Source organism: Amphiura filiformis, chromosome 3 (assembly GCF_039555335.1).
Source record: "Amphiura filiformis chromosome 3, Afil_fr2py, whole genome shotgun sequence".
Lineage (NCBI taxonomy): Eukaryota > Metazoa > Echinodermata > Ophiuroidea > Amphilepidida > Amphiuridae > Amphiura > Amphiura filiformis.
The window spans coordinates 6,270,687-6,294,407 of NC_092630.1; the positions used below are offsets into that span (position 1 = coordinate 6,270,687).

The window sequence follows — 23,721 nt, forward strand, 5'->3', positions numbered from 1 at the left end:
ACAATAGGAAACAAAAGGAAATATTGCCTTTGTTTGGCGATATCTCAAAATCAATATTTCCGAATTCCGACTGCTTTTGCTTGATCGCATCACATATATCGAACAGACAATTATATAGTTATGTGAGATAATGTGACCTCTTTGTCGAAAGCGCCACCTAACTCTACTATATAGTTAAAATATAGTTATGTGAAAGTAGTATTTCTAGTATTTGAGCGTGCACGTATTATCTAGAATCAATTGTTTAGCGTGCGGGTTTAGATAATGCATTGTTTAGCGTGCAGGTTTATATAATTTGGGCTATGAAGGGTATTCGCGAAAATAATGCACGGGAGAAGAATACATAACCATGAATAGAAACGGGCACTAGAAGTGTATTGGTGTTTAACTGCTGCTTTAAATCTAAATCAACGTATAACGATAAATAACGGAAGGTGATGAACTATGGTTCAGTCACAAATCACTGATGCATTTTACAAAAAGTTCACATTCACATATTTCACGGATTTGGGTTCGTGATTGATTTCCAGATAAGGGAATTTATTCTTTAACGTGAATTCATGCTTTACCTTTAGGTACTTTATATTCAGGTACGAACCCCATGAGAACATGTTATTATGCCAGCATGAATGAACTTGTATCACGTATCAAGGGCTTCCAAAACGTTGACCTATGACCAGAGGAAGACAACATTACATTAATGTCGCAGGGCTTGTAGCAGTCACGTTGAACAATATTGTGGTAGCGCGAGAGTAAGGAAGTATGGAGTTAGACGACGCTTTTCGATATATTGGTAAATTTGGTCGTTACCAAATGTTTGTCTACGCTTTGATGAGTTTTTACTGCTGCTGGCTCAGTGGTTTCCAACTAACAGGGATGATTTTCGTGGGATATGCTCCCAAAACATATTACTGCACTCCCCCAAGTGGCTTTCTATCTAACGAGACAACACCCGTGACTGAAACTAATGATGGAACGAAAGAGATTGATAAATGTCATATGTATGACGTGACAGATGATGGTAACGTGACGAACAACTTGACAGATTGTGTTTATGGCTGGGATTATGTGAGTCAGAGCGGAGAAGCTAGCTTGGTTACTGATGTAAGTTTATATAGAATTTTTGCTGAACCATGAAATGGTGTAAGGTGTCATGTATACCCAGCAAACACAAAACGTTTTCGACATCATTCGCAAAAGGTTATAAAAGGTTGTCAGAAAACGTTTAAATGTCGGATTATATAAAGGTTATATTAAGAGTATAAAACGTTTTCATAACCTTAAAAAACATTTTTTGATAATCTACTGCTCAGCAAACAAAAATGTTTTACAGAAAACGTTTAAATGTCGGGTTATACAAAGGGTATAAAAACGTTTTAATAACATCCCAAAAACATTCTTGAAATCTTGATACGAAACATGCTAAACAGAATGTTATTTTGGGGTTGAAAAATATTTTGCGAAAAATGTTTGCCCAAAATATTTTCAATAACGTTTTAAAAACGTTTTCATGACCTTTATATAACCCGACATTTAAATGTTATTAAAAGGTTTTGAAAAAAAATTTTAAGAACATTTCTGTGTTTGCTGGGTTCAAATATTTTAACATAATGTTATTTAAGTATTGACACAATATTTGGCAAAAATAGTTTACAATAACAAAACGTTTTAAAACGTTATCATGACCTTTATATAACCCGACATTTTAATGTTATTAAAACGTTTTTACCTAAACCAAAAGCCAAAATATAACTTATTTAAAACGTTTTAAAACGTTTTTGTGTTTGCTAGGTACTTGAATTTGCTTGCTTCCTTATATCACTAACTCATGTTTTGGTATGAAATGGATATTTCTCGAAATGCTACAACCGTATGACCCCAAGTGATGTCAAATGAAAGAGCAAACAGTAAAGAATATAATAAAAATCAATTCCCCAAACAGAGGGTGGTACTCCTCAGAAAACCTGGGTTCATATTTCAATATATTCATATTTTGGGTCCAGAAATGTCAAGAAGGTATGACCAAACCCTCACCCCCTAGTGGTGTCAAATGAACGAGAAAAGAATAATTTACTCACCCGGTACAAATTCATAGTTTGTTCTTTTTCATATCTCGATAATCCTGGCCCACGAAAATTTCCATAAGTGAGATAATAAAAATTCATTAATCTAGCTGTAACAATTACACAGATGTGTGTCACTGAAAAATCACGCATAACGATTTTTATCAAGCCTGCGCCAAATTTGAAATATTGAACAGGAATATTTTGTCAAATTGAGGGAATACATCGTTAGTGTAACATTACGTGAGTTGAGTTTATAATGAGATAATATGCCTAATATTTGTATGGACCCTTGTCCGTGATTTTAACTTGATTTTAAATTAGAGTACTGATTTATGTTCATATTTAACCAAAAACATTTAGCTGGTGAAAAACGCGTGTTTTAGCTAAAATCACTTACATTTAACGTAGCGCATGGTGTCACAGTGATACTTATTTTGGTATCAAGCTGGATAATTCTTTTGTACCAAAAGAGTAAAATATAGGGGACTTTAGTATATATGCAGAGTTATGTATGCAATTGGGAGCCGCATAAAATCAGTAAAATGTTACCTAGATGCTAAGGGTCATAACTTGAGTTAATAGCTCATACATTATTTCACTTTTGTAAACTATTGTCTTTTACAATTTATTTGATATGAGAAGTGCATTGAAATATGCATGAGAATATTGTCCCTATTATGATACCAAATGTTGACTCCTTTTTAACACAGACGTGTGGTAAAATATGACCAAAACGATATTTTCTCCAAACTTGTATGAAAATAAAATAATGTACCGATTTGGGTCTTGCAAAATTTATTTTGCACGGCTGCAAGAAATGTTGAAATCCAAACTTGCTTTTAGAGTTATGGCAAGAAGTACCATTGTACCAGTAATGGACCTGTTGACCGGCGGTTGAACCGCGTTCCATTGATTAGAACAATAGAAACCGGCTCCAACCGGACGGAACCGGTGGGCGACTGCCGGTCGAGTTTTGATTTCATCCCTAAGATGATTTTTAGGATAATGTACTTTCGTATCTAGGTTTATGACAAATATTTTCATATTTTCTGTAGTTCGACCTTTACTGCGATAAAGACATATACGCCAAAGCAGCACAGTCTGTTCTTATGGCCGGTGTTCTTGTGGGCTCGGTGCTATCTGGTCATCTTTCTGATTACTTTGGAAGGAAAATCGTCCTACATGCCGCACTGGTATTGGAAGCCCTGAGTGGAATGGCAATGGCGCTTTCCTGGAATTATTATTTGGTGGTATTCTTCTGGTTTATGGTAGGAATTTTTAACCAGGTGAGGTTACAGTAAACATATCGCATATTAAATTAGCTCTCCAACATTTCGTTCATTTGATATCTATGAAATTATTTCTATGAAATAAAGAATATTATAAATATTCAAAGAAACGAACTTACAAACCAGTATGCATGATGTTGTCTATATTAAACACACGAAGATACATAAATTATTTAAATATTGTAATGATGGTGTCTTTGACTTCAAGACATAGTGACTTCTGACCTTCAAGAAAAGTATAGATAAAGTTACATACATTATGCACTATGCTGTCTATACAGGGTGTAACAATGAAATTTGTACAATTTTGAAAATAGAATGACACGAGTATGCTGCTTATTTTTTGGTTTGATTTTTATATGTCTATTAAGATAATTTCTTTAGGCATCCGATAAGTTTTGTTTCAATAAATTCGATGGTATACAAGTGAAGATATGGCCAATTTTGTAACCTAGTCTTAAAACCGCTTGGGCCACTTTTGTCTAAGTGCTACAAAAGTGACTGAATAGAGTTGAACCATGGACCAGTTGGACGGTGCTCTTATGATGGGTAGTTTTAAACAATGGGGTATTCGAAGTGGTAGAATTGAGTACATAATAGAATATCTCCTTGAGTTTTTGAAAGTCACAACTAAGCACTGACATAACAACCTCATTTACTAGAAATCGTGGGTGCAGCTCAACAACTTCAACCCCAATTCACGTTGGAAGAGTGTATTTGTATGGTTGTGACATTCGGTAGCACATGGAGTCAAACATACGATTGTTTATAGCTCATTTTCCAAACTCACATCTTCCATCAAGGCATACAATTGAATACATGAATACAAAACCCACCCAAGTCCATGGGAAGTGATTGTGAGAGAAAAACCTGTGTATCATTTTAATTCCTTCAGTTATATTTACCTGGTCAATATGGTAAGTTGTACGTGCAAATGAGTGGGTTAAACTGTATTAAGTATGACGATTAGCATTTCAGGGACTTCGTGGGGTTCCTTTTAAATTTTGGACTTGGGTGGTTTTTTAAATCATATACAAAGACAACAATGTTTGAATGAGATTACCACTAGTAAGATAATACAAAATAAAGCACACAGGTATGTATAATGTTGATAAGCATTCTGCCATGTACAGACTTGACATTTAATATGGAATATTTTTTGCAAAATTCCAAGACTGGTCTGGACGGAGTCTGCATAGACCGCACGGGCTAAATATTAATTGGGTTGTGTCGGGAGATGGTGTAAAATAATTGTTTGATAGAAAGTGTGCTTTCCATATGTTTACATTACGGTGCTCATAGTGTAGCAAATTTGCCTAAAATGGCGGATTTCGGGAGTCTGAATTGGAGCTTTGTGGGAGACACAATTTCGGACTTTATGTAACATGGTTCTGTTATTATCAAATTTAGAGGAGTTTGAGGTGATATTTCTTAAACTTCGTCAGCAACTGGCATTCAACACAGCTGAAATACACTTACAGCGTACCAAGTTTTTGAACAGGGGAGGAGCTTAAAAATAGGGCTCTTAAAAGCTGTACGTACTCAGACAGTTTGAATGGCCCCCTGGGGTCAAATGTTATAAATTTACGGTAAAAAAACAACTATGCGGATTCCTGGTTGTTCAATGAACTCACACTGTTTCTTTGTGTACAGTAAGTTTATAACACTTGGCCCCAGGGGACCATTCAAACTTTCTGAGTGCGTACCACTTTTAAGAGCCATATTTTGTAAAGCTCCTCCCACTTTCAAAACTGGTAAATGACAGGTGCAATTCAGTTCTGACGAACACTTATTGGTATTTAGGTTCAGTAAAATCGCCTCAAACCTCAATAAATTGATAATATCAGAATAATGTTGCTCAAATTCCGAAATTTTACCCCAACAAAGATCAAATTCAGTCTCCTTATATCCGCCATTTTAGGCTAATTCTCTACATTATGAGCGCCATAATGTAAACTAATGGAAAGCACATTTTCTGTCCAATAATTATTTTACACCATCTCCCGACACACCCCAATTAATATTTAGCCCGTGCCGTTTATGCAGATCTCTACCGGACCAGTCTTGAAAAAAAAAAAAAAAGTATTCCATATTAAATGTCAAGTCTGTAATATAAACAACACACTTTCCTTTATTAAACCCATTTTTTTTCAAAAGTCACTCTCCAGCAATGAATGTGTTCCAAGCGGACTTTTATACATACTGGATTTCAATCAATGTGTTACAAGACTCAAATCATGGACTTGGGTGGTTCTTTCATACATGCTATTTTTCACATGCCCAATAGACACAGTGGATGCATTTGAGTTTTTTTTTTCATACATATGACAGGCCTATGCATAGCAACAAATTCCCATGCTTAACTCAATTTGGCCACAGTATGGACTTGGGTGAGTTTTGTATTCATATATTCAATAATTACATATAACTATGAGAAGTATGTAGAATTTGTTAACTGAAATGCTGGCAATAGTGGTCGCTCCAGAACAGCTAGAAGCCCAGCTGAACTTAATGTCAACATTTTATTGTTTTGTACTTATGGATGCAAAAACTGTTCTCAGTTTTACCAATGATATCTCAGGGATATGAGAAAATACTTTATTTATAAAGTTATTTGAAAGAAATTTCATGACTTCATTTATAGATTTTAAAGAGATATCATATTAATGAAGAAGGAGGCGGCCTAATTGGCCGCTGAGACACAATGAGAGAGTTATCATGGGGACTTAAGTTGAGATTGCCCGAGTACCGACTGTGAACTCAGGTAGCACAGTGGTAAAGCTCTGGACCGGTAATCCAGCGACCGGGGTTCAATCCCCACTGAGTCCTGATTTTTCTCTCTCAATATTTTCATATGCCAGTTTGCTCGAGCCCCAATCACGCCATTTAGATATCATATTAATTAAGTTCATATTAATTATATGAATAAACACCACATACAATTCTTTTGTGTCAGTTCTTTGATGTTTAATGCACGATAAGCATATCTACACGGTTCAAACTTGATATGCGCAAACATGGGAAAAGTGGCCCAACACATTTTCTGGACGATTTAATTAATCGGACATAACTTTTGAACCCAAGTTAGGAAGGAAACCCAACTAAACGTCTTCTTTTAGCCAAGATATTACTGATTGTATTGCATATAACATTTGTGCCATAACTCTTTTAGTTTTTTCCTGAGAAGTCAATATGCAATTGTATAAATTTTATTGTTACACCCTGTATAGCTCTATATAAAACACATTGAAGACTTTAAAACGTAGAGTGATGTAGTGTAATGATGGTATCAGTATATTAAAATAATGGTATCACTATATTAAAATAAGTATGTGTCTTTGACTTCAGGACATATCATGGTGAATGGTGAGAAAATTATTTAATATATTTTTTATCCCTAATAAATCTCAAAAACGTCATTCTAATAAATCTCATTAATCTCTAATTTATTACATATTTAGGGTTTACTTAACAGCTCCTACGTGCTTCTATCTGAAATCTTTCCACCAGAGGTCCGTACTATGTCTACTCCTATTGTTGGTATAATATGGGGTGTGGCAGTCACAACCTTCACACCAGTGGCTTACCTCTTGCCAAACTGGAGACATTATGAGCTATTTGTTTCGTTACTTTGCCTGATAGCTATCCCAATGTGGTGGTAAAGTATATATGTAAATTTAATGGTATAACCATATCCTGTGATAACCAAAATAAGTACAAATATTCCCCATATAATGTCGCTATGACGTCATAATGTGAACGCAGTAAACGCACTCTTGCAAAATTGGGAAATTCTGGGGTTTTTTTTAAATGTTTTTTTTGAGAACATGCGATTTTCACCGAGTTTTCTCCTAAATATAAAAGGAAATAACTATTTCAAACTGACTGACAAATAAAATGCTAATCTCTTTCAATAATTTTACAAGAGTGAAATGAAATGGATTTTACGGTAGAGATCTATGGTGGGTCTCATCCTCACTACCCCCCTACGGTAATTGTTGATGGTTGATTCTATCCCCGGGTAATTATGTGCTGGAGTAAAACGTTATATTCTAAAATGAGCGCCAAGGATGAGAAAGGATCGAGGAAAACTATAGAAAGCAATAAGTCCGGAAAAAAGTATGAGGAAGAGAAGGAGAAAAGAACGATTGGAAACAAAAGCGCAAAAGCGCATCAATGGATGACAAAAGGCTAAGTGCGATGCGATGGATGCAACATTACTAACGATATCCTTGTATGTTATAATGTTGTTGGTCAAATCTATCGAATAGATCATTTTCGAAGATTTTTTTAACCAACTGTCTCGTCATTAGAAATAATTAGCTGAAGTTCGAAAGTGATTTAAAAATCTCAATTTCTCGTTATTTTAGGATTACACCGGAGTCTCCCAGGTGGCTTATTTCTCAGGGACGCATCGAAGAGGCTGAAGAAATTTTACAAAAGATGGCCAAAGTAAACAAAGTCAAAGCACCAAAGTCTTTTCTTTTGGAGAATGAAGGTGTTCCCCTGACAAAGACAGATTGTGTAACCATGGTAACTGATACAAGTCCCACGAATCACGGGTATAAGCCAATCAATAAACAATATGGCGGTAAAATGGACAAATCAATCAATGCATCGATAGTTGGTGACCTTCGGCATTGTACACTTCTTGATGTTATCAAAGCACCGCTTTTGTTTCGGAACCTTTTAGTTATGGGATTTAATTGGTAAGATTGGTCTTCTTTGTATTCTTTAATATAAATGTGTGCATAAATAAAAGAATGATACCGAGTGGTTCATTCAATATAAATGTGTGCATAAATAAAAGAATGATACCGAGTGGTTCATTCAAATTAGACCACTAATCATCCACTATAACGGTAACGGACAGTCAAAAAAATTTCAAAATCGCTGCCCAGTCTTCCTCCCCCGGGCATGGCACTTTCCCTTTTGTAAGAATTCCACAAGTGACAGGCATGCAAGTTTGGAACGAGCCAAGACCATGGAGTCCAGGCAGGGGCGTAGCCAGCTTTTTTGGTCAGGGGGGAAAAATAAAATTTTTGGGGCACAGACGAAAAATTATGAGTTGCATCATACAATACATAGAGACAAAAGGCTTCATTGGGACGATGTGCGCGCGTAGCGCGCAAAAAAATGGTATTTTACACTATTTTCGCCCATTATCAGGATGGAAAGGGCTTAATCTTTGCAATATGCGCGCGTAGCGCGGACAATTTTGTATTTTCGGGCTGAATTTCGGTAGAAAAGGGCTCCTTGCCCCTTTTGTTTTCCTTTGCCCTCCTGATTTTCCCTTTTATTTTTTTGTCAAAGGGGCACTTTTTTCTTTCATTTTTTGTCGGGGGGGGCACTCTTCCCCCCCCCCCCTGCCCCCCGCTGGCTACGCTACTGAGTCCAGGCCCTCATGGGGGCGTTTTCTCGGGTTATGTACAAGATTCCTTCAAATAAATAACATTTTGGAACATGCAGGTCACTTTCAAATAGATTATTTATGTACCACGTTCTTTCCCACGTATCTTTTGCTCAATCTTTATATCAATAGGTTTTCAACTAGCATTGTTTACTATGGCTTAAGTCTCAATAGCGCCACACTCTCAGGCAACATGTACTTAAACGTTTTCTTGTCCTGTATGGTAGAGCTCCCTGCATCGCTGATGATTCTACTGCAAAAGTGGTAAGATTAATCGTTCGATGAAAGAAAGAAATGAACCCAGATACTGAGCTTCTAGAGAAACCTTTTGCGCGTGTGTGTGTGTGTGTGAAAATGAGTTATTTTTTGTCTCTCATCACACGAATGTTTTTATGACATTCACATTCATATATTAAGAAAGTAAACATCTCAAAAAAAGTAACTAACCCCCCTTAAATAATGACCATTATTCAAAAATGGATGATTGTATTACAAATCTGAATAATGCGTTGAAAGCAGAATTTATTTCTGCACATTTTGACACCTCATTTGTAGCAATTGACTAAATATTGACGTCACAGCGTACATTTAAATCAATGTAGCCCAAGATTTGAAAGTTGCAGTAAATTCTTTTTGCATTTTGCATTCAGTGTAATGGATGGAAGTGCAACTTTCAAATCTGGACCTCACTACATTAAATTGACCGGTGTTTTATTGTTTTCTGGGCTATCGTATCAAATGAGGTGTCAAAATGCGCAGAAATAAATTCTGCTTCCAATGCCTTTTACAGATTTTCAATACAATAGCCCGTTTTTGAATAATGGCCATTATTTAAGGGGGGTTAGTTACTTTTTTGAGATGATTATATTGAGACGTTTGGTGTATAGAAAATGTCTTAAGGGATTCCGGCAAACCAGTCATGCCCCCCTCCCCCAAATAGAAAATTCCTGGATCCGCCCCTGGTTTGGCGTGGTTTACCAATTCAAGGTAATGGGTTGACAAACGAGATTTTTTTTCTTGCATTTGCTTATGATGATGTTGTAATACACCTTGATGTTGTAAAACACATATGTGATCTTATTACATAGGGTTGGTCGCCGTCCTACCCTAGGAGTTGCGTTTCTAATGAGTGGCCTCTGCTGTGTTGTTACTGCCTGTCTTCCGAAAACAAATGGTACGTTGTAAATTTGAGTTACATTTATTCTGAGTTATTCCACGCCTTACACCCAAACGAAAGGCAAAACTGGTGTGCAGGAGAAAATAGTAGAATACCAATCCTTTCAGCAAGTACTCTGCAGATACAATCAATAACAACGTATTTTTACATGGTGATCCAAAAACAACCTTGCCCAAGATCAAATGTTAATTTCTCAAAGTTGAAAAGTCCGTTTGAAGTTGTTGTTGCATAACATTTGATTTAAGAATTCAAAATAAAAATGCGGGTCAAGTTTAAGTCAAAGAATCAATGTTAGGCTTGTCCACAGGTAAGTCAGCCTATAATGGCTGCTGCATCACATCACTTACATTGGAGAGTTTTTGGCCCACGGATGTCTCACGCAGGTACGTTGGAAATTTCACATGGAATTTAGGACATAACATGCAATGAAATTTACATAGCTTGTTAGATATTCTAAAATTAAATGCCACAGATGAGGAAGTACCGGGTAATTTGTTTCGTTAGTCCACGAAAGAAAAAACAGTTTTCTACGGGCGAACAGACCTTTCAAATAGGGTCGGTCGAGCCGGTAGAATAGGCCTTTTGTCCACTTTTCGTCGACTTATTCTGGGGATATCAAAAATTTTACTATTGCATGCATGTTGGCTCACACTACCATTATTTAGTGTTAATTATTATTCACAAGACTTTCAATATTAATTTATACCACTGTGTGCTCTGTGGTAAAAAAAATCCAAGCATATGATAATGAAATTGTAAAAAAGAAAATAATTTTTACTTGCATGTAACGCAATACTCAATTTCCACAATGACATGACACAACCTATAGGCTTACGTGTGGAAAAACGTAATTTTGATTAACGTTGTTTTTGAACCACCTTGTAATGTACACTCTTCTTTCCCCATCTTCATTTTCATTAACATTGGTTTCGGTTGGGATCGGTATTTGCTTTTATCTCACTTCATCGATATCATTTTGTATCTACGTTTATCTTATTGTTTCATTTTAGGAAAAAGTATATCAACAGCAATTATAGTTGTTTCCACATTGGGAAAATTCTGGATTTCGTTTGCATTTAATGTCATATACTTCTATACACCAGAAATTATGCCTACACCTGTTCGGTAAGTTGATGCTGGAGTTATGAAAGTTGTGAAATAAAAATGCAAACTTAATTGAAGGCAATAGTAACGTAACAGTGTATGCCGACTGCTCAGTGCCATTAGTAGGTAAGTGCAATAGCTGCCCTGTGAACATTTCACAATTTGCACACAGTATATTGTACTCATCTACACATGGTAGCTACATATGGCAGCTATTGCACTTACCCACTTCTGGCACTGAGCAGTCGATATCTGTCTGTGACACCATTTCATAGCGCAAGAACGTTAATTGTTTGCTAATTGGGTACAAATATGTTTGATTTCATTAAACCTATACAACTATTTTTAAAAAACATTTTTTCTCAGTATACTCTATCTTGGTATCAGAGTATGCTGGACATGTGTAAGAGCCCAATACGTAACAAAATCCCAGTACGTATCAATTTGATACGTATTGGGCTCAACCTCTTCTACCTAGAACAAAAAGTGGCAAAAAATTATTCATCCCGCCCAATACGTAACAAAACTAAAATTTGATTAAAATTACTTTATTCATACTCCCTCCTCTGTAGTGGTTTTTGTTACGTATTGGGCTCTATACATTTTTTTGTTACGTATTGGGCTCGGGTTGTTTTTCAAGCAAATTATGGATATTATGTGCATGTGTTTTTATAGAAGTACTTTATATTGACCCAGTAACTCATTTTGAGTCTTTCTAGAACAAAATATTTGACAGTGTTTTATCTCTAGACTTAGGAATTTATTTGTTACGTATTGACCTCTGGTTATTTTAAAAGGACATTATCATGATTAGGTGCATGTTTTTGTTATAGAATTACTTTATATTGACTCAGTAAATCCTTTTGAGTCATTTTGAGTCTTTCTAGAAAAAATGTTTTTGACAGTGTTTTTTCTCTAGACTTAGAATTTTGTTGTTACGTATTGGGCTCTGGTTATTTTTAAAGCAAATTATGGGTTTTAGGTGCATGTTTTTGTTATAGAATTACTTTATATTGACTCAGTAAATCCTTTTGAGTCATTTTGAGTCTTTCTGAAAAAAAAAATTGACAGTGTTTTTTCTCTAGACTTAGAATTTTTTGTTACGTATTGGGCTCTGGTTATTTTTAAAGCAAATTATGGGTTTTAGGTGCATGTTTTTGTTATAGAATTACTTTATATTGACTCAGTAAATCCTTTTGAGTCATTTTGAGTCTTTCTAGAAATTTTTTTTACAGTGTTTTTTCTCTAGACTTTTTTGTTACGTATTGGTCTCTGGTTATTGTGGTGATTAGTTGCATTTTTTGTTTGCTATAAACTTACTTTATATTGACCCGGTAACTCATTTTGAGTCATTTTGAATAATTCTAGAACAAAGCTGATTATGGTTATTAGGTGCATGTTTTTGTTATAGAATTACTTTATATTGACTCAGTAACTCATTTTGAGTCTTCTAGAAAAAAAAATTTGACAGTGTTTTTTCTTTAGACATAGAATTTTTCTTGTTACGTATTGGGCTCTGGTTATTTTTAAAGCAAATTATGGTTATTAGTGCGTGTTTTTGTTATAGAATTATTTTATATTGACCCAGTAACTCATTTTGAGTCATTTGTGACTCTTTCTAGAGTCATTTTGAGTATTTTTAAAACAAAATATTTGTCAGTGTTTTTCGGCTGGATTTTGTTTGTTACGTATTGGGTTCTATACATTTTTTATGCGTTTTGGAGGTTACACTGTCGGAAAAGCTCTTTTATCCGGATTTTTTCGCATATATGGACATGACTTGACCTCCGGTTAATATTTATCGAAGAAAGAAAACAATTCGAATGGGTCTAGATTTTTGTTACGTATTGGGCTCTATACATTTTTATGTGTTTTGGAGGTTACACTGTCAGAAAAGATCTTTTATACGGATTTTTACACATATAAGGAAATAAATTAACATCCAGTTAATATTTAACAAAGAAAAAAAAAAAATTCGAGTGGGTCTAATTTTTTGTTACGTATTGGGCTCTTTACATTTTTTATGCGTTTTGGAGGTTACACTGTCGGAAAAGCTGTTTTATCCGGATTTTTTCGCATATATGGACATGACCTGACCTCCATTTAATACTTATCGAAGAAAAAAAAAATTCGAGTGGGTCTAATTTTTTTGTTACGTATTGGGCTCTTTACATTTTTTATGCGTTTTGGAGGTTACACTGTCGGAAAAGCTGTTTTATCCGGATTTTTTCGCATATATGGGCATGACCTGACCTCCATTTAATATTTATCGAAAAAAGAAAAAAAAAAAAAAAAAAAATCGAGTGGGTCTAATTTTTGTTACGTATTGGGCTCTATACATTCTTTATGCGTTACACGGTCGGAAAAGCTCTTTTATCCGGATTTTTTCGCATATATGGACATGAGCTGACCTCCAGTTAATATTTATCGAAGAAAGAAAAAAATTCGAGTGGGTCTAATTTTTTGTTACGTATTGGGCTCTTTACATTTTTATGCGTTTTGGAGGTTACACTGTCGAAAAAGCTGTTTTATCCGGATTTTTTCGCATATATGGGCATGACCTGACCTCCATTTAATATTTATCGAAGAAAGAAAAAAAATCGAGTGGGTCTAACTTTTTGTTACGTATTGGGCTCTATACATTCTTTATGCGTTACACGGTCGGAAAAGCTCTTTTATCCGGATTTTTTCGCATATATGGACATGAGCTGACCTCCAGTTAATATTTATCGAAGAAAGAAAAAAATTCGAGTGGGTCTAATTTTTTGTTACGTATTGGGCTCTTTACATTTTTTATGCGTTTTGGAGGTTACACTGTCGAAAAAGCTGTTTTATCCGGATTTTTTCGCATATATGGACATGACCTGACCTCCATTTAATATTTATCGAAGAAAGAAAAAAAATTCGAGTGGGTCTAATTTTTTGTTACGTATTGGGCTCTTTACATTTTTTATGCGTTTTGGAGGTTACACTGTCGGAAAAGCTGTTTTATCCGGATTTTTTCGCATATATGGACATGACCTGACCTCCATTTAATATTTATCGAAGAAAAATAAAAATTCGAGTGGGTCTAACTTTTTGTTACGTATTGGGCTCTATACATTCTTTATGCGTTATACGGTCGGTAAAGCTCTTTTATCCGGATTTTTCGCGTATATGGACATGACCTGACCTCCAGTTAATATTTATCGAACAAAGAAAACAATTCGAGTGGGTCTAATTTTTTGTTACGTATTGGGCTCTATACATTTTTTATGCGTTTTGGAGGTTACACTGTCGGAAAAGCTCTTTTATCAGGATTTTTTCTCATATATGGACATGACTTGACCTCCAGTTAATATTTATCGAAGAAAGAAAAAAAAAAATTCGAGTGGGTCTAATTTTTTGTTACGTATTGGGCTCTATACATTTTTATGCGTTTTGGAGGTTACACTGTCGGAAAAGCTCTTTTATCCGGATTTGTTCGCATATATGGACATGACCTGACCCCCATTTAATATTTATCGAAGAAAGAAAACAATTCGAGTGGTTCTAATTTTTTGTTACGTATTGGGCTCTATATATTTTTTATGCGTTTTTGTGGTAAGACTGTCGGAAAAGCTCTTTTATCCGGATTTTTTCTCATATATGGACATGACCTGATCTCCGGTTAATATTTATCGAAGAAATAAAAAAATTCGAGTGGGTCTAATTTTTTGTTACGTATTGGGCTCTATACATTTTTTATGCGTTTTGGAGGTTACACTGTCGGAAAAGCTCTTTTATCCGGATTTTTTCGCATATATGGACATGACCTGACCTCCAGTTAATATTTATCGAAGAAAGAAAACAATTCGAGTGGGTCTAATTTTTTGTTACGTATTGGGCTCTATACATTTTTATGCGTTTTGGAGGTTACACTGTCGGCAAAGCTCTTGTATCCGGATTTTTTCTCATATATTGACATGACTTTATCTCCGGTTAATATTTATCGAAGAAAGAAAAAATTCGAGTGGGTCTAATTTTTTGTTACGTATTGGGCTCTTTACATTTTTTATGCGTTTTGGAGGTTACACTGTCGGCAAAGCTCTTTTATCCGGATTTGTTCTCATATATTGACATAACTTTATCTCCGGTTAATATTTATCGAAGAAAGAAAAAATTCGAGTGGGTCTAATTTTTTGTTACGTATTGGGCTCTATACATTTTTTATGCGTTTTGGAGGTTACACTGTCGGAAAAGCTCTTTTATCCGGATTTGTTTGCATATATGGACATGACTTGCCTCCGGTTAATATTTATCGAAGAAAGACAACAATTCGAGTGGGTCAAATTTTTTGTTACGTATTGGGCTCTATACATTTTTTATGCGTTACACGGTCGAAAAAGCTCTTTTATCCGGATTTTTTCGCATATATGGACATGACTTGACCTCCAGTTAATATTTATCGAAGAAAGAAAACAATTCCAGTGGGTCTAATTTTTTGTTACGTATTTGGCTCTATACATTTTTATGTGTTTTGGAGGTTACACTGTCGGTAAAGCTCTTTTATCCGGATTTTTTCGCATATATGGACATGAGCTGACCTCCAGTTAATATTTATCGAAGAAAGAAAAAAATTCGAGTGGGTCTAATTTTTTGTTACGTATTGGGCTCTATACATTCTTTATGCGTTTCACGGTCGGTAAAGCTCTTTTATCCGGATTTTTTCGCATATATGGACATGACCTGACCTCCAGTTAATATTTATCGAACAAAGAAAACAATTCGAGTGGGTCTAATTTTTTGTTACGTATTGGGCTCTATACCTTTTTTTGCGTTTCGGAGGTTACACTGTCGGAAAAGCTCTTTTATCCGGATTTTTTTTCGCATATATGGACATGACTTGACCTCCATTTAATATTTATCGAAGAAAGAAAAAAATTCGAGTGGTTCTAATTTTTTGTTACGTATTGGGCAGTATACTTTTTTATGCGTTTTAGAGGTTACACAGTTGGAAAAGCTCTTTTATCGGGATTTTTTCGCATATATGGACATGACATGACCCCCAGTTAATATTTATCGAAGAAAGAAAAAAATTCGAGTGGGTCTATTTTTTGTTACGTATTGGGCTCTTTACATTTTTATGCGTTTGAAGGATACACTGTCGGAAAAGCTCTTTTATCCGGATTTTTAGCATATATGGACATGACCTGACCTCCAGTTAATATTTATAGAAGAAAGAAAAAAAATCGAGTGGGGTCTAATTTTTTGTTACGTTATGCGTTTTGGAGGTTACCCTGTCGGAAAAGTTCTTTTATCCAGATTTTTTTCGCAAGGAGTTACTTGATTTGATCTCTAATTAATATTTATTTATTGAAGAAACAGGAAGTACCGACTATTTCTTTTAAAGGCGCATATTGGAATGTCATCTTTCCCTGAAGATCTGACACCAGGCCAGCCCATGGCCCGAGGGTAACATGAGTATGTTTGTTTTACCTTGAATGCAAGGATAGTCTTGCAAATATGGGCTAACTTTCCCCTAGGCCCTAGGAGTACAAGTTCACAGATTTTGTTATGTTATGCGTTTGGAGGTTTGCATGTCAAAAAATGGGGTTTATAGGATTTTTTGGTTTCATGGTTCGACTTCATTTGATATGCCATTAATATTAATCATAGACAAAAATTATTCCATTGGTAGGTGTTAATGTAAAAAAATGGTTTTATTCTGATATTTTTTAGCGGCGAAGCCAGCTGAAGCAATACCCGTGTAACAAATCGCTTGTTAAAACCATAGTGCAGTTATGTCCACGACAAATTCACCGTGACCTTTCCAACCATAAACCCACTTAGTGAAGATTAAACCGAGATATGCAGTACTAAACCATTATAGTAATCGATTGTCCAATGCAAATTTATTACCACGTGATAATATAAATCCAAGACCGCTACGGTCGACTAATCCAATCGATAATGACGCTATTGACATGTACGGGCGGAGCTCCACTGACCGAGTTTTGGGGTGTTTTGCAATGGTTTGCTGTCATTTACTCATCAAGGTGGTCCCCCGTTATTATAAGGACTATGCTAATGATTTAAAGATGACATGTAGAGAATAAACCATACTTGATTGACAGAAAGTACTAAGTTTGTACCTATTACGGTTTCGTGACACCCTCTTCCAAATGCGACCAAGCCAGGGCGGTCCGGTGAAGCAAAATGTGCATTGGAATAACATGGGAGTTTGGATATAGATGGTAGGATTTCTTTCTCATACAAATGTATGGTCCCTCGTTATTGAAGCATGTACCGGGTCGAAAATTCAGAAATTTTGAAAAGAATAAGTAATTGAAACATAGAGCAAGTACTAAATCATAGCTTTTATACTTTTTGATATATGACGCTAACTAGTTCATCTCCTATATCTACAACACAGCGCTACCAGTAGGGGTCAATTGCCTATTGTGATTGCCCCTGTGTTGTGTACATACATGTAGGCAACAATAACTGCATGATGCACCGAACAAACTTTGAGATGAGTGTTGTGTGAGATGTGTTCAGTCCCACACAGAGTGTCCTGGGCTGTCCCACAATCTTGGTTCGGTTCCGTCTTTGGATAATGGAATGATACATAATTACATACGACCTATGAACAAAAAGTTCTGTAACCCATGTCAATGATTACACACACTGTCGGATCATGCGGCGATCTTTTGTGCGTAATTATAGAGGGCCATGGGATTTACTTTATTTGAAGAAATCAAACAGCCCTAGAAATACAAACTGTAGTGTAATGATTGACAGACACTATTATTTCTTTTAATGAAAACAAATTGTAATCGAAAACCCAGTAACCAGTAACCAAACATTGAACTGATTAATAATGTTACATAGTCTTCATTACCAGTCATTATCCACGGATCCGAGTGTAGAAGGGTCTAAAAAGAAAGCCGGTGGACTGTGATGAAACGCGGGAATAAATTGCATAGAAGAACGAATAAAAGGAGAGAAAACGTAGAGATATAGGCCTAAACAAAGAAAGAACGTGATGGTTAACGTATAAAGAAGAGGGGAAGGAGAAAAAGAAAACGGAGAGAGACAGGGCGGCCGTAAACAAAATGGACTCTGGTCGGACATAATGACCCCACCCCCTTTAGAAGAAAATGACAGCCCCGTGAGACCACCGCTTCCGAAATTTTATCGGCGCTTGATTCAATTTCGGACTGTATTTTGTGAAAATTTGGGTATAATATTTAGGCCTACATTGTTGACAAATATGAAAAGCACATGAGGCCAATTTAATGTTTAGCGTACAGTCCTTTTAGAAAACAGGACATTGACATGGCCCAAAATGGGGTTAATTTTAAGTCTATAATAAACCAAAAGGAAGTTGCAAACTGTATTTTTTTCACATTTCTGTCGACTGAGCAGAACTTGCCACTCTGCCCCAGGGCGATACTCCATTGGTGCTGATTTAGGGTGTGGTGCGGAGGGGTAATCGGACACGCACGTATTTTTTCAATCTTGCTAAATTATTACTTCAGTGTCTATTTCGTGTAATTGATCTTTTCGGTGAACCCATAAGCCTTTGCGATTACACCTGATATGTCGTCATTTGACTTCAGTACGCGTCAGGCCGATCCGAACATCGTTTAGCAAACATCGTTACTGCGATATTGTATATAAGTCGACGTGACGTCAAGTAACGACATCTCAGGTGTACTCGCAAAGGTTTATGTGATTTACCGAAAAGAATTGGATGTTGGGATATGTTTTTAAACATAAGATACATTTTTATAACTGGTATTGTTGATGTTTGGTTACACATTTGATGTTGTTTCAGTTATAATATGCTAGCATATTAGGCCAAAAAAAACTAAATTGTTGTCTTGCCCTCCCAAGCCTAAAATCTGGTGGTACAGCCGGCCGGATTGTTTTAACCAACTCAACCATTTGATACCTACTATTTCACAGTAACATGAGTGAAGAGAGGCAAATGCATAATATCGGCTGTATTTTCTACCCGATGTTGAATATTTTATTGAAGTAAATAATATCAAGGCCCTTCACAACTAACTCTTAGTTTACTTATTTAATTTTGTTTTTAATTTTTTTAATTTGTTTTTTTAAACCCAAAATAAACCGGGCCCATAATTATTTTCGCGATTTTGACCCGGCCGCGGATGGCAACACAACAACTTTTTTTTTACCTAATCATAACACTTGTATATTCCTAAGAGGAATACACACATTATTTTCATTTAAATGTTTACGACTTTTTATCGTTTCCGGCATATGAAATCTTACTTTCGTTATGAGTTCACCTACAAAAATATGGAAAATGTATAAAAAACAGTGTAGGTAACATTTAGATGTACAATTATGCTAAGCTTGAAGAAGCTATCATTTTATACAGGACAGAAGTTATAAGAGTGGAGGTAGAACTTTTGAATGGCCCTCGTATATCAAGGAGGTTCAACGCCCCTGGGAAAATGCCACAATGAAATAAAATATGAAATATAAGCTTCAGTAGATAGCAATGACTTCACATAACAATCTGCTATCATTTGATAGCACTGTCTTTACATAACCATCAGCTATCTTCAGTAGATAGCAATTACTTCACATAGCCATCAGCAACCTCAGTAAATAAATATGACTTTACATAGCCATCAGCATATATATCAATAGATAACAATGACTTTATATGACCATTTCTAGATTGGCAAATACTGTATCAAGTTGACAATTGATATAGGGCCGTAACCCTCACCCTAACCGTTAACCCTAACCCTAAGCCCTATAACTATAAATCTTAACCCAAGTCCCAAACCAAAACCCTAACCACAAGCAGCGCCCTTACCCTTACGCTCTGAAAACCTTAACCCAACCCGAATATCCTAAACCCTAAACCATTGCCCTAAGTCCAAACCCTAAACCCTAACCATAACTAGTTCGGTGGGTTGGGATTGTATTTAGCAGTTCAGCATATAAGGGGCGAAATGTCAGGTAGGCGAAGTGTCCTGTTTCCCTTTAGTAGATACGTGGTGTGTGAGCACTATATTATATTCAGCAGTTCAGCATGTAGGGGGTGAAATGGTAGGGATGCGAAATGTCCTGTTTCCCTTTAGTAGGTGAGAATAACTTCACAGAGCCATCAGCTAACCCCGGTATATAGCATTAACTTTACATAGCCATTAGCTATCTTCAGCAGATAGTAAAGACTTCACATAGCCACCCGCTAATATCAGTAGGTAGCACTTACATCACATATATCCATTAGCTATCTTCAGTAGATAGAAATGACTTCACATAGTCATCAGCTATCTTTAGTAGATATTAATGAATTCACATAGCCATCAGCTAACCTCAGTAGATAACAATGACCTCACAGAGCAACCAGCTATCTTTAGTAGATAGTAATGACTTCATAATAGCCATCGGCTTTCTTTAGTAGCTGGCAATTACTCCATATTAGACATCAACTATCTTCAGTAGATAAAATAACTTCAAATAACAATGACTTCATAGAGCCATGTCTTGAATAATTAGCAATAACTTCACATAGCCATCAGCTAACCTCAGTAGATAGCAATGACATCACATAGCCATCAGCTATCTTTAGTAGATAGCTTCACACAGTAATCAGCTATCTTCACCAGATATAGCAATGACTTCACAGAGCTATCAGCTATCTTCGGTAATGAAATGAATTGACACAGCCATCAGGTAACCTCTGTAGATAGCAAAGACTTCGCAGAACAAGCAGCTATTTTAGTAGTTTGAAATGACTTCTCAGGGCAATCGGCTATCTTCAGTAGATAGCACTGGCTATCTTCAGCAGATAGCACTGACTTTATATAGCCAACACATATCTTCACTAGTTAGATAGTAATGATTTCGCAGATATTTATTTGATAGCACTGACTTCACATTGCCATATCGGTTATCTTCAGTAGACATGGTAGATAGTAATGACTTCAGAGAGCAGTCAACTATCTTCATTTCATAGCACTGACTTCCCATAGCTATCAGTGTCTTAAGTAGATATATCAATGAGTTTACATAGCCGTCAGCTTTTCTAAGTAGATAGCAATGACTCCACAGAGCCATCAGCTAACATCAGTAGATATCAAAGACTTAACTTAGTCATCAGCTATATTCAGTAGATAGCAATGATTTCAGAGAGCCATCAGCTAACATCAGTAGATAGCAATGACTTCACATAGTCATCAGCTATCTTCAGTAGATAGCAATGACTTTAATAGTCATCAGCTACATTCAGTAGATATTAATGACTTATCATAGCCATCAGCTATCTTCAGTAGATAATAATGACATCATATATACATTACCTAACTTCAGTAGATAACAATGACTTCATAGAGCCAGCAGCTATCGTGAATAGATAGCAATAACTTCACATAGCCATCTAGCAAAGTAAGCAGGGGCGTCGTTAGACCAATCGCATTGGGGGGTATACGGCATATTTTGCCGACGGAAATATTTTGGTCTGTCTAATACAATTGTGAATTGTAGATCCCAAATTTATTTTTTCGCCAGGGCGCTCAAGAATCTAAAAGGGGTGGGTGTGTGTGTGTGTGGGGGGGGTGATAATCAAAATTTTTCCTCAATATTTTTTTTTTCATTATTAACTACTTTTACAATAACAATATTGTATAACAACAACTTCCGCACATTGGCTTTTGTAATCTGCCGACAATCCTATATGTTTTGCCGACAACCGTCACTTTTACCGACAACATTAAGAATTGGAGGAGGGGTGTCTCACCCCATACCACCCCACCCCTTCATATATTCATTCTTCCTATAGTTTCCGGCATGTTTTGGTCCTTTTGGGGCGTCCTCTTTCATGATATATCTTTTAATTTTCTCTGTTTAATGATGAACGTAACGTTTATACTAAAAAACCATATACAGTTTATTGGTAAATGACCGATTTTGTTTGGAACAGAAATCGCATGTGCTCAAAATGGTTTGTGGCCGAATTGGCGTGGGACCGAATTGTTTTGGGTGCGAATCGACCTGGCCCTCAGGACGGGTATGGTCGAGGACTCAGGGAAGGTAATATGGATTCTGCTTAAGGGGTATAATACCATGATTTTGATCAGTATCCCTCTTCTTTTTTTGTTGCAAATTTATGAAGTACATAATTTATTCTCTTTAAGTAGAGTACATGAATAGAATACATTAAATTCTTTGTTATACTATCTATAGAAAACTTATTCAGAAATGCATGCTAAATAACACTGAATAAATTAAATAAACTTTTCCACAATGGATGCATAGTCAATTTAATACTATATACCTTCTATAATGTGTTGTTAGGAAAAGAGATTTAAAAAGGCTATATGTCATCATAGGTCATGTTATAGGTCACTTTGTTCAGGTCAAATTTAGGCATCCATTTTGAAAACTTGTGATAGTCTGTGATATTATAATGAGGCATCAATTTTGATATTTTGTCTTTTACTGGATATAATATTGAAAAGGTGTGAGGTGGATATACTAAAATACCTTGGGATGTAAATGGTGAGTACAATTTAGATTGCCTAGTTGAGATGGAATGGACACATAAATATAAAATAGTTACCAAAATCACAAAAGTGAAGCTTACGAAAAACTACCTAATATGGTGGTATAGGCGACAAGAAATACAATTTTTTGTCAACATTGCTGTAGTGTGGTTGTGGTAACCTGTTACCTATGGCTTAATTAATGTGAAATAATGTCGCAAGTTAAAAAGTATAGCTCAAAATTGAAAATAGAAGCATTTTAACCAGTTTGTTTTTTGATAGGTGTGGAGCACCAAGTTCATGAAGTCATAAAAGAAATCAGGAACCGCTTATTCCCATTTTACATAGCCTATCAACATTATTTCCCTAATGTGTTAGCAACACATATCCAACATTTTAACGAAATCCGATGATAGTAAGCTTTCCAAAATGAAGTGAATTTAAAACACCAGTGATGTACCACCTTTTGGCTTCTACCTTTAAAAGCATGTAAGTTATATTGATACCGATGCCACCAATAGAACGAGAAGATTTACCCCTTCATTTTGCATACCACTTTGTCCAATTGTTTTTCTCATTTCTTCACAAAATGCAAAAAAAAAATGCAATGGATGTAGTACCCCTTTAAAACCTTTTTTTGCAAATTTGTTGTATGTTTACACATGTGCCAAACTTTCAGACAAATTTGGTGTGATTGCAGGACAACATAATAGAAAATCTATGATTTTCACACATTTCAGATTTTTGCAGTATTTAGGGAGCGGTCAATATTTAATTACGCCAGCAAGGGGGGGGATGGAGGATTTCCATATTTTTTCTCGATTTTTTACGTTCCCCCTTTCAGGTTCCCCCACCAATCAGGTAAAAAAAATTGATGTTCTCCTCTCCTAACTAAAAACAAGTCCTTGGTCTTTTTGTTTTTGATTTGTTTTATCGAATGCTTTCGGTTGACACTTGTACTGGTTCTCACATTATCCAGTCAGAATGTTACAGCACTAAAATCATAGATTTACTTTTTAGAGTTAACAAGTCACTGTACACCTGATCATGTGATGCCGCGATGTAGGCCTACAAAAGTATAAAAACAAGTTGGAAATTATTATGGAGGGAATGACGTTTCTTGCTTCCCTTTGAACATGAAATTGCTGCAAGAATATCATGGGCGTGCCCAAAGACATCG

The 23,721-nt window shown here is 35.8% G+C and overlaps 1 protein-coding gene across 1 annotated transcript in view; it reads left to right on the forward strand.

Annotated features, from left to right (window-relative positions):
- Positions 1 to 580: 580 nt before the first annotated feature.
- The window catches only part of LOC140147932 (solute carrier family 22 member 15-like), a 30,201-nt gene continuing 7,060 nt past the window's right edge, over positions 581 to 23,721 (forward strand). The window contains exons 1-7 of the mRNA XM_072169726.1: positions 581 to 1,104; positions 3,122 to 3,352; positions 6,817 to 7,013; positions 7,726 to 8,064; positions 8,898 to 9,029; positions 9,854 to 9,939; positions 10,953 to 11,067. Coding sequence (XP_072025827.1) covers positions 763 to 1,104; positions 3,122 to 3,352; positions 6,817 to 7,013; positions 7,726 to 8,064; positions 8,898 to 9,029; positions 9,854 to 9,939; positions 10,953 to 11,067 — 1,442 coding nt within the window. The 5' untranslated portion in view covers positions 581 to 762. The remainder of the gene's footprint in view (positions 1,105 to 3,121; positions 3,353 to 6,816; positions 7,014 to 7,725; positions 8,065 to 8,897; positions 9,030 to 9,853; positions 9,940 to 10,952; positions 11,068 to 23,721) is intronic.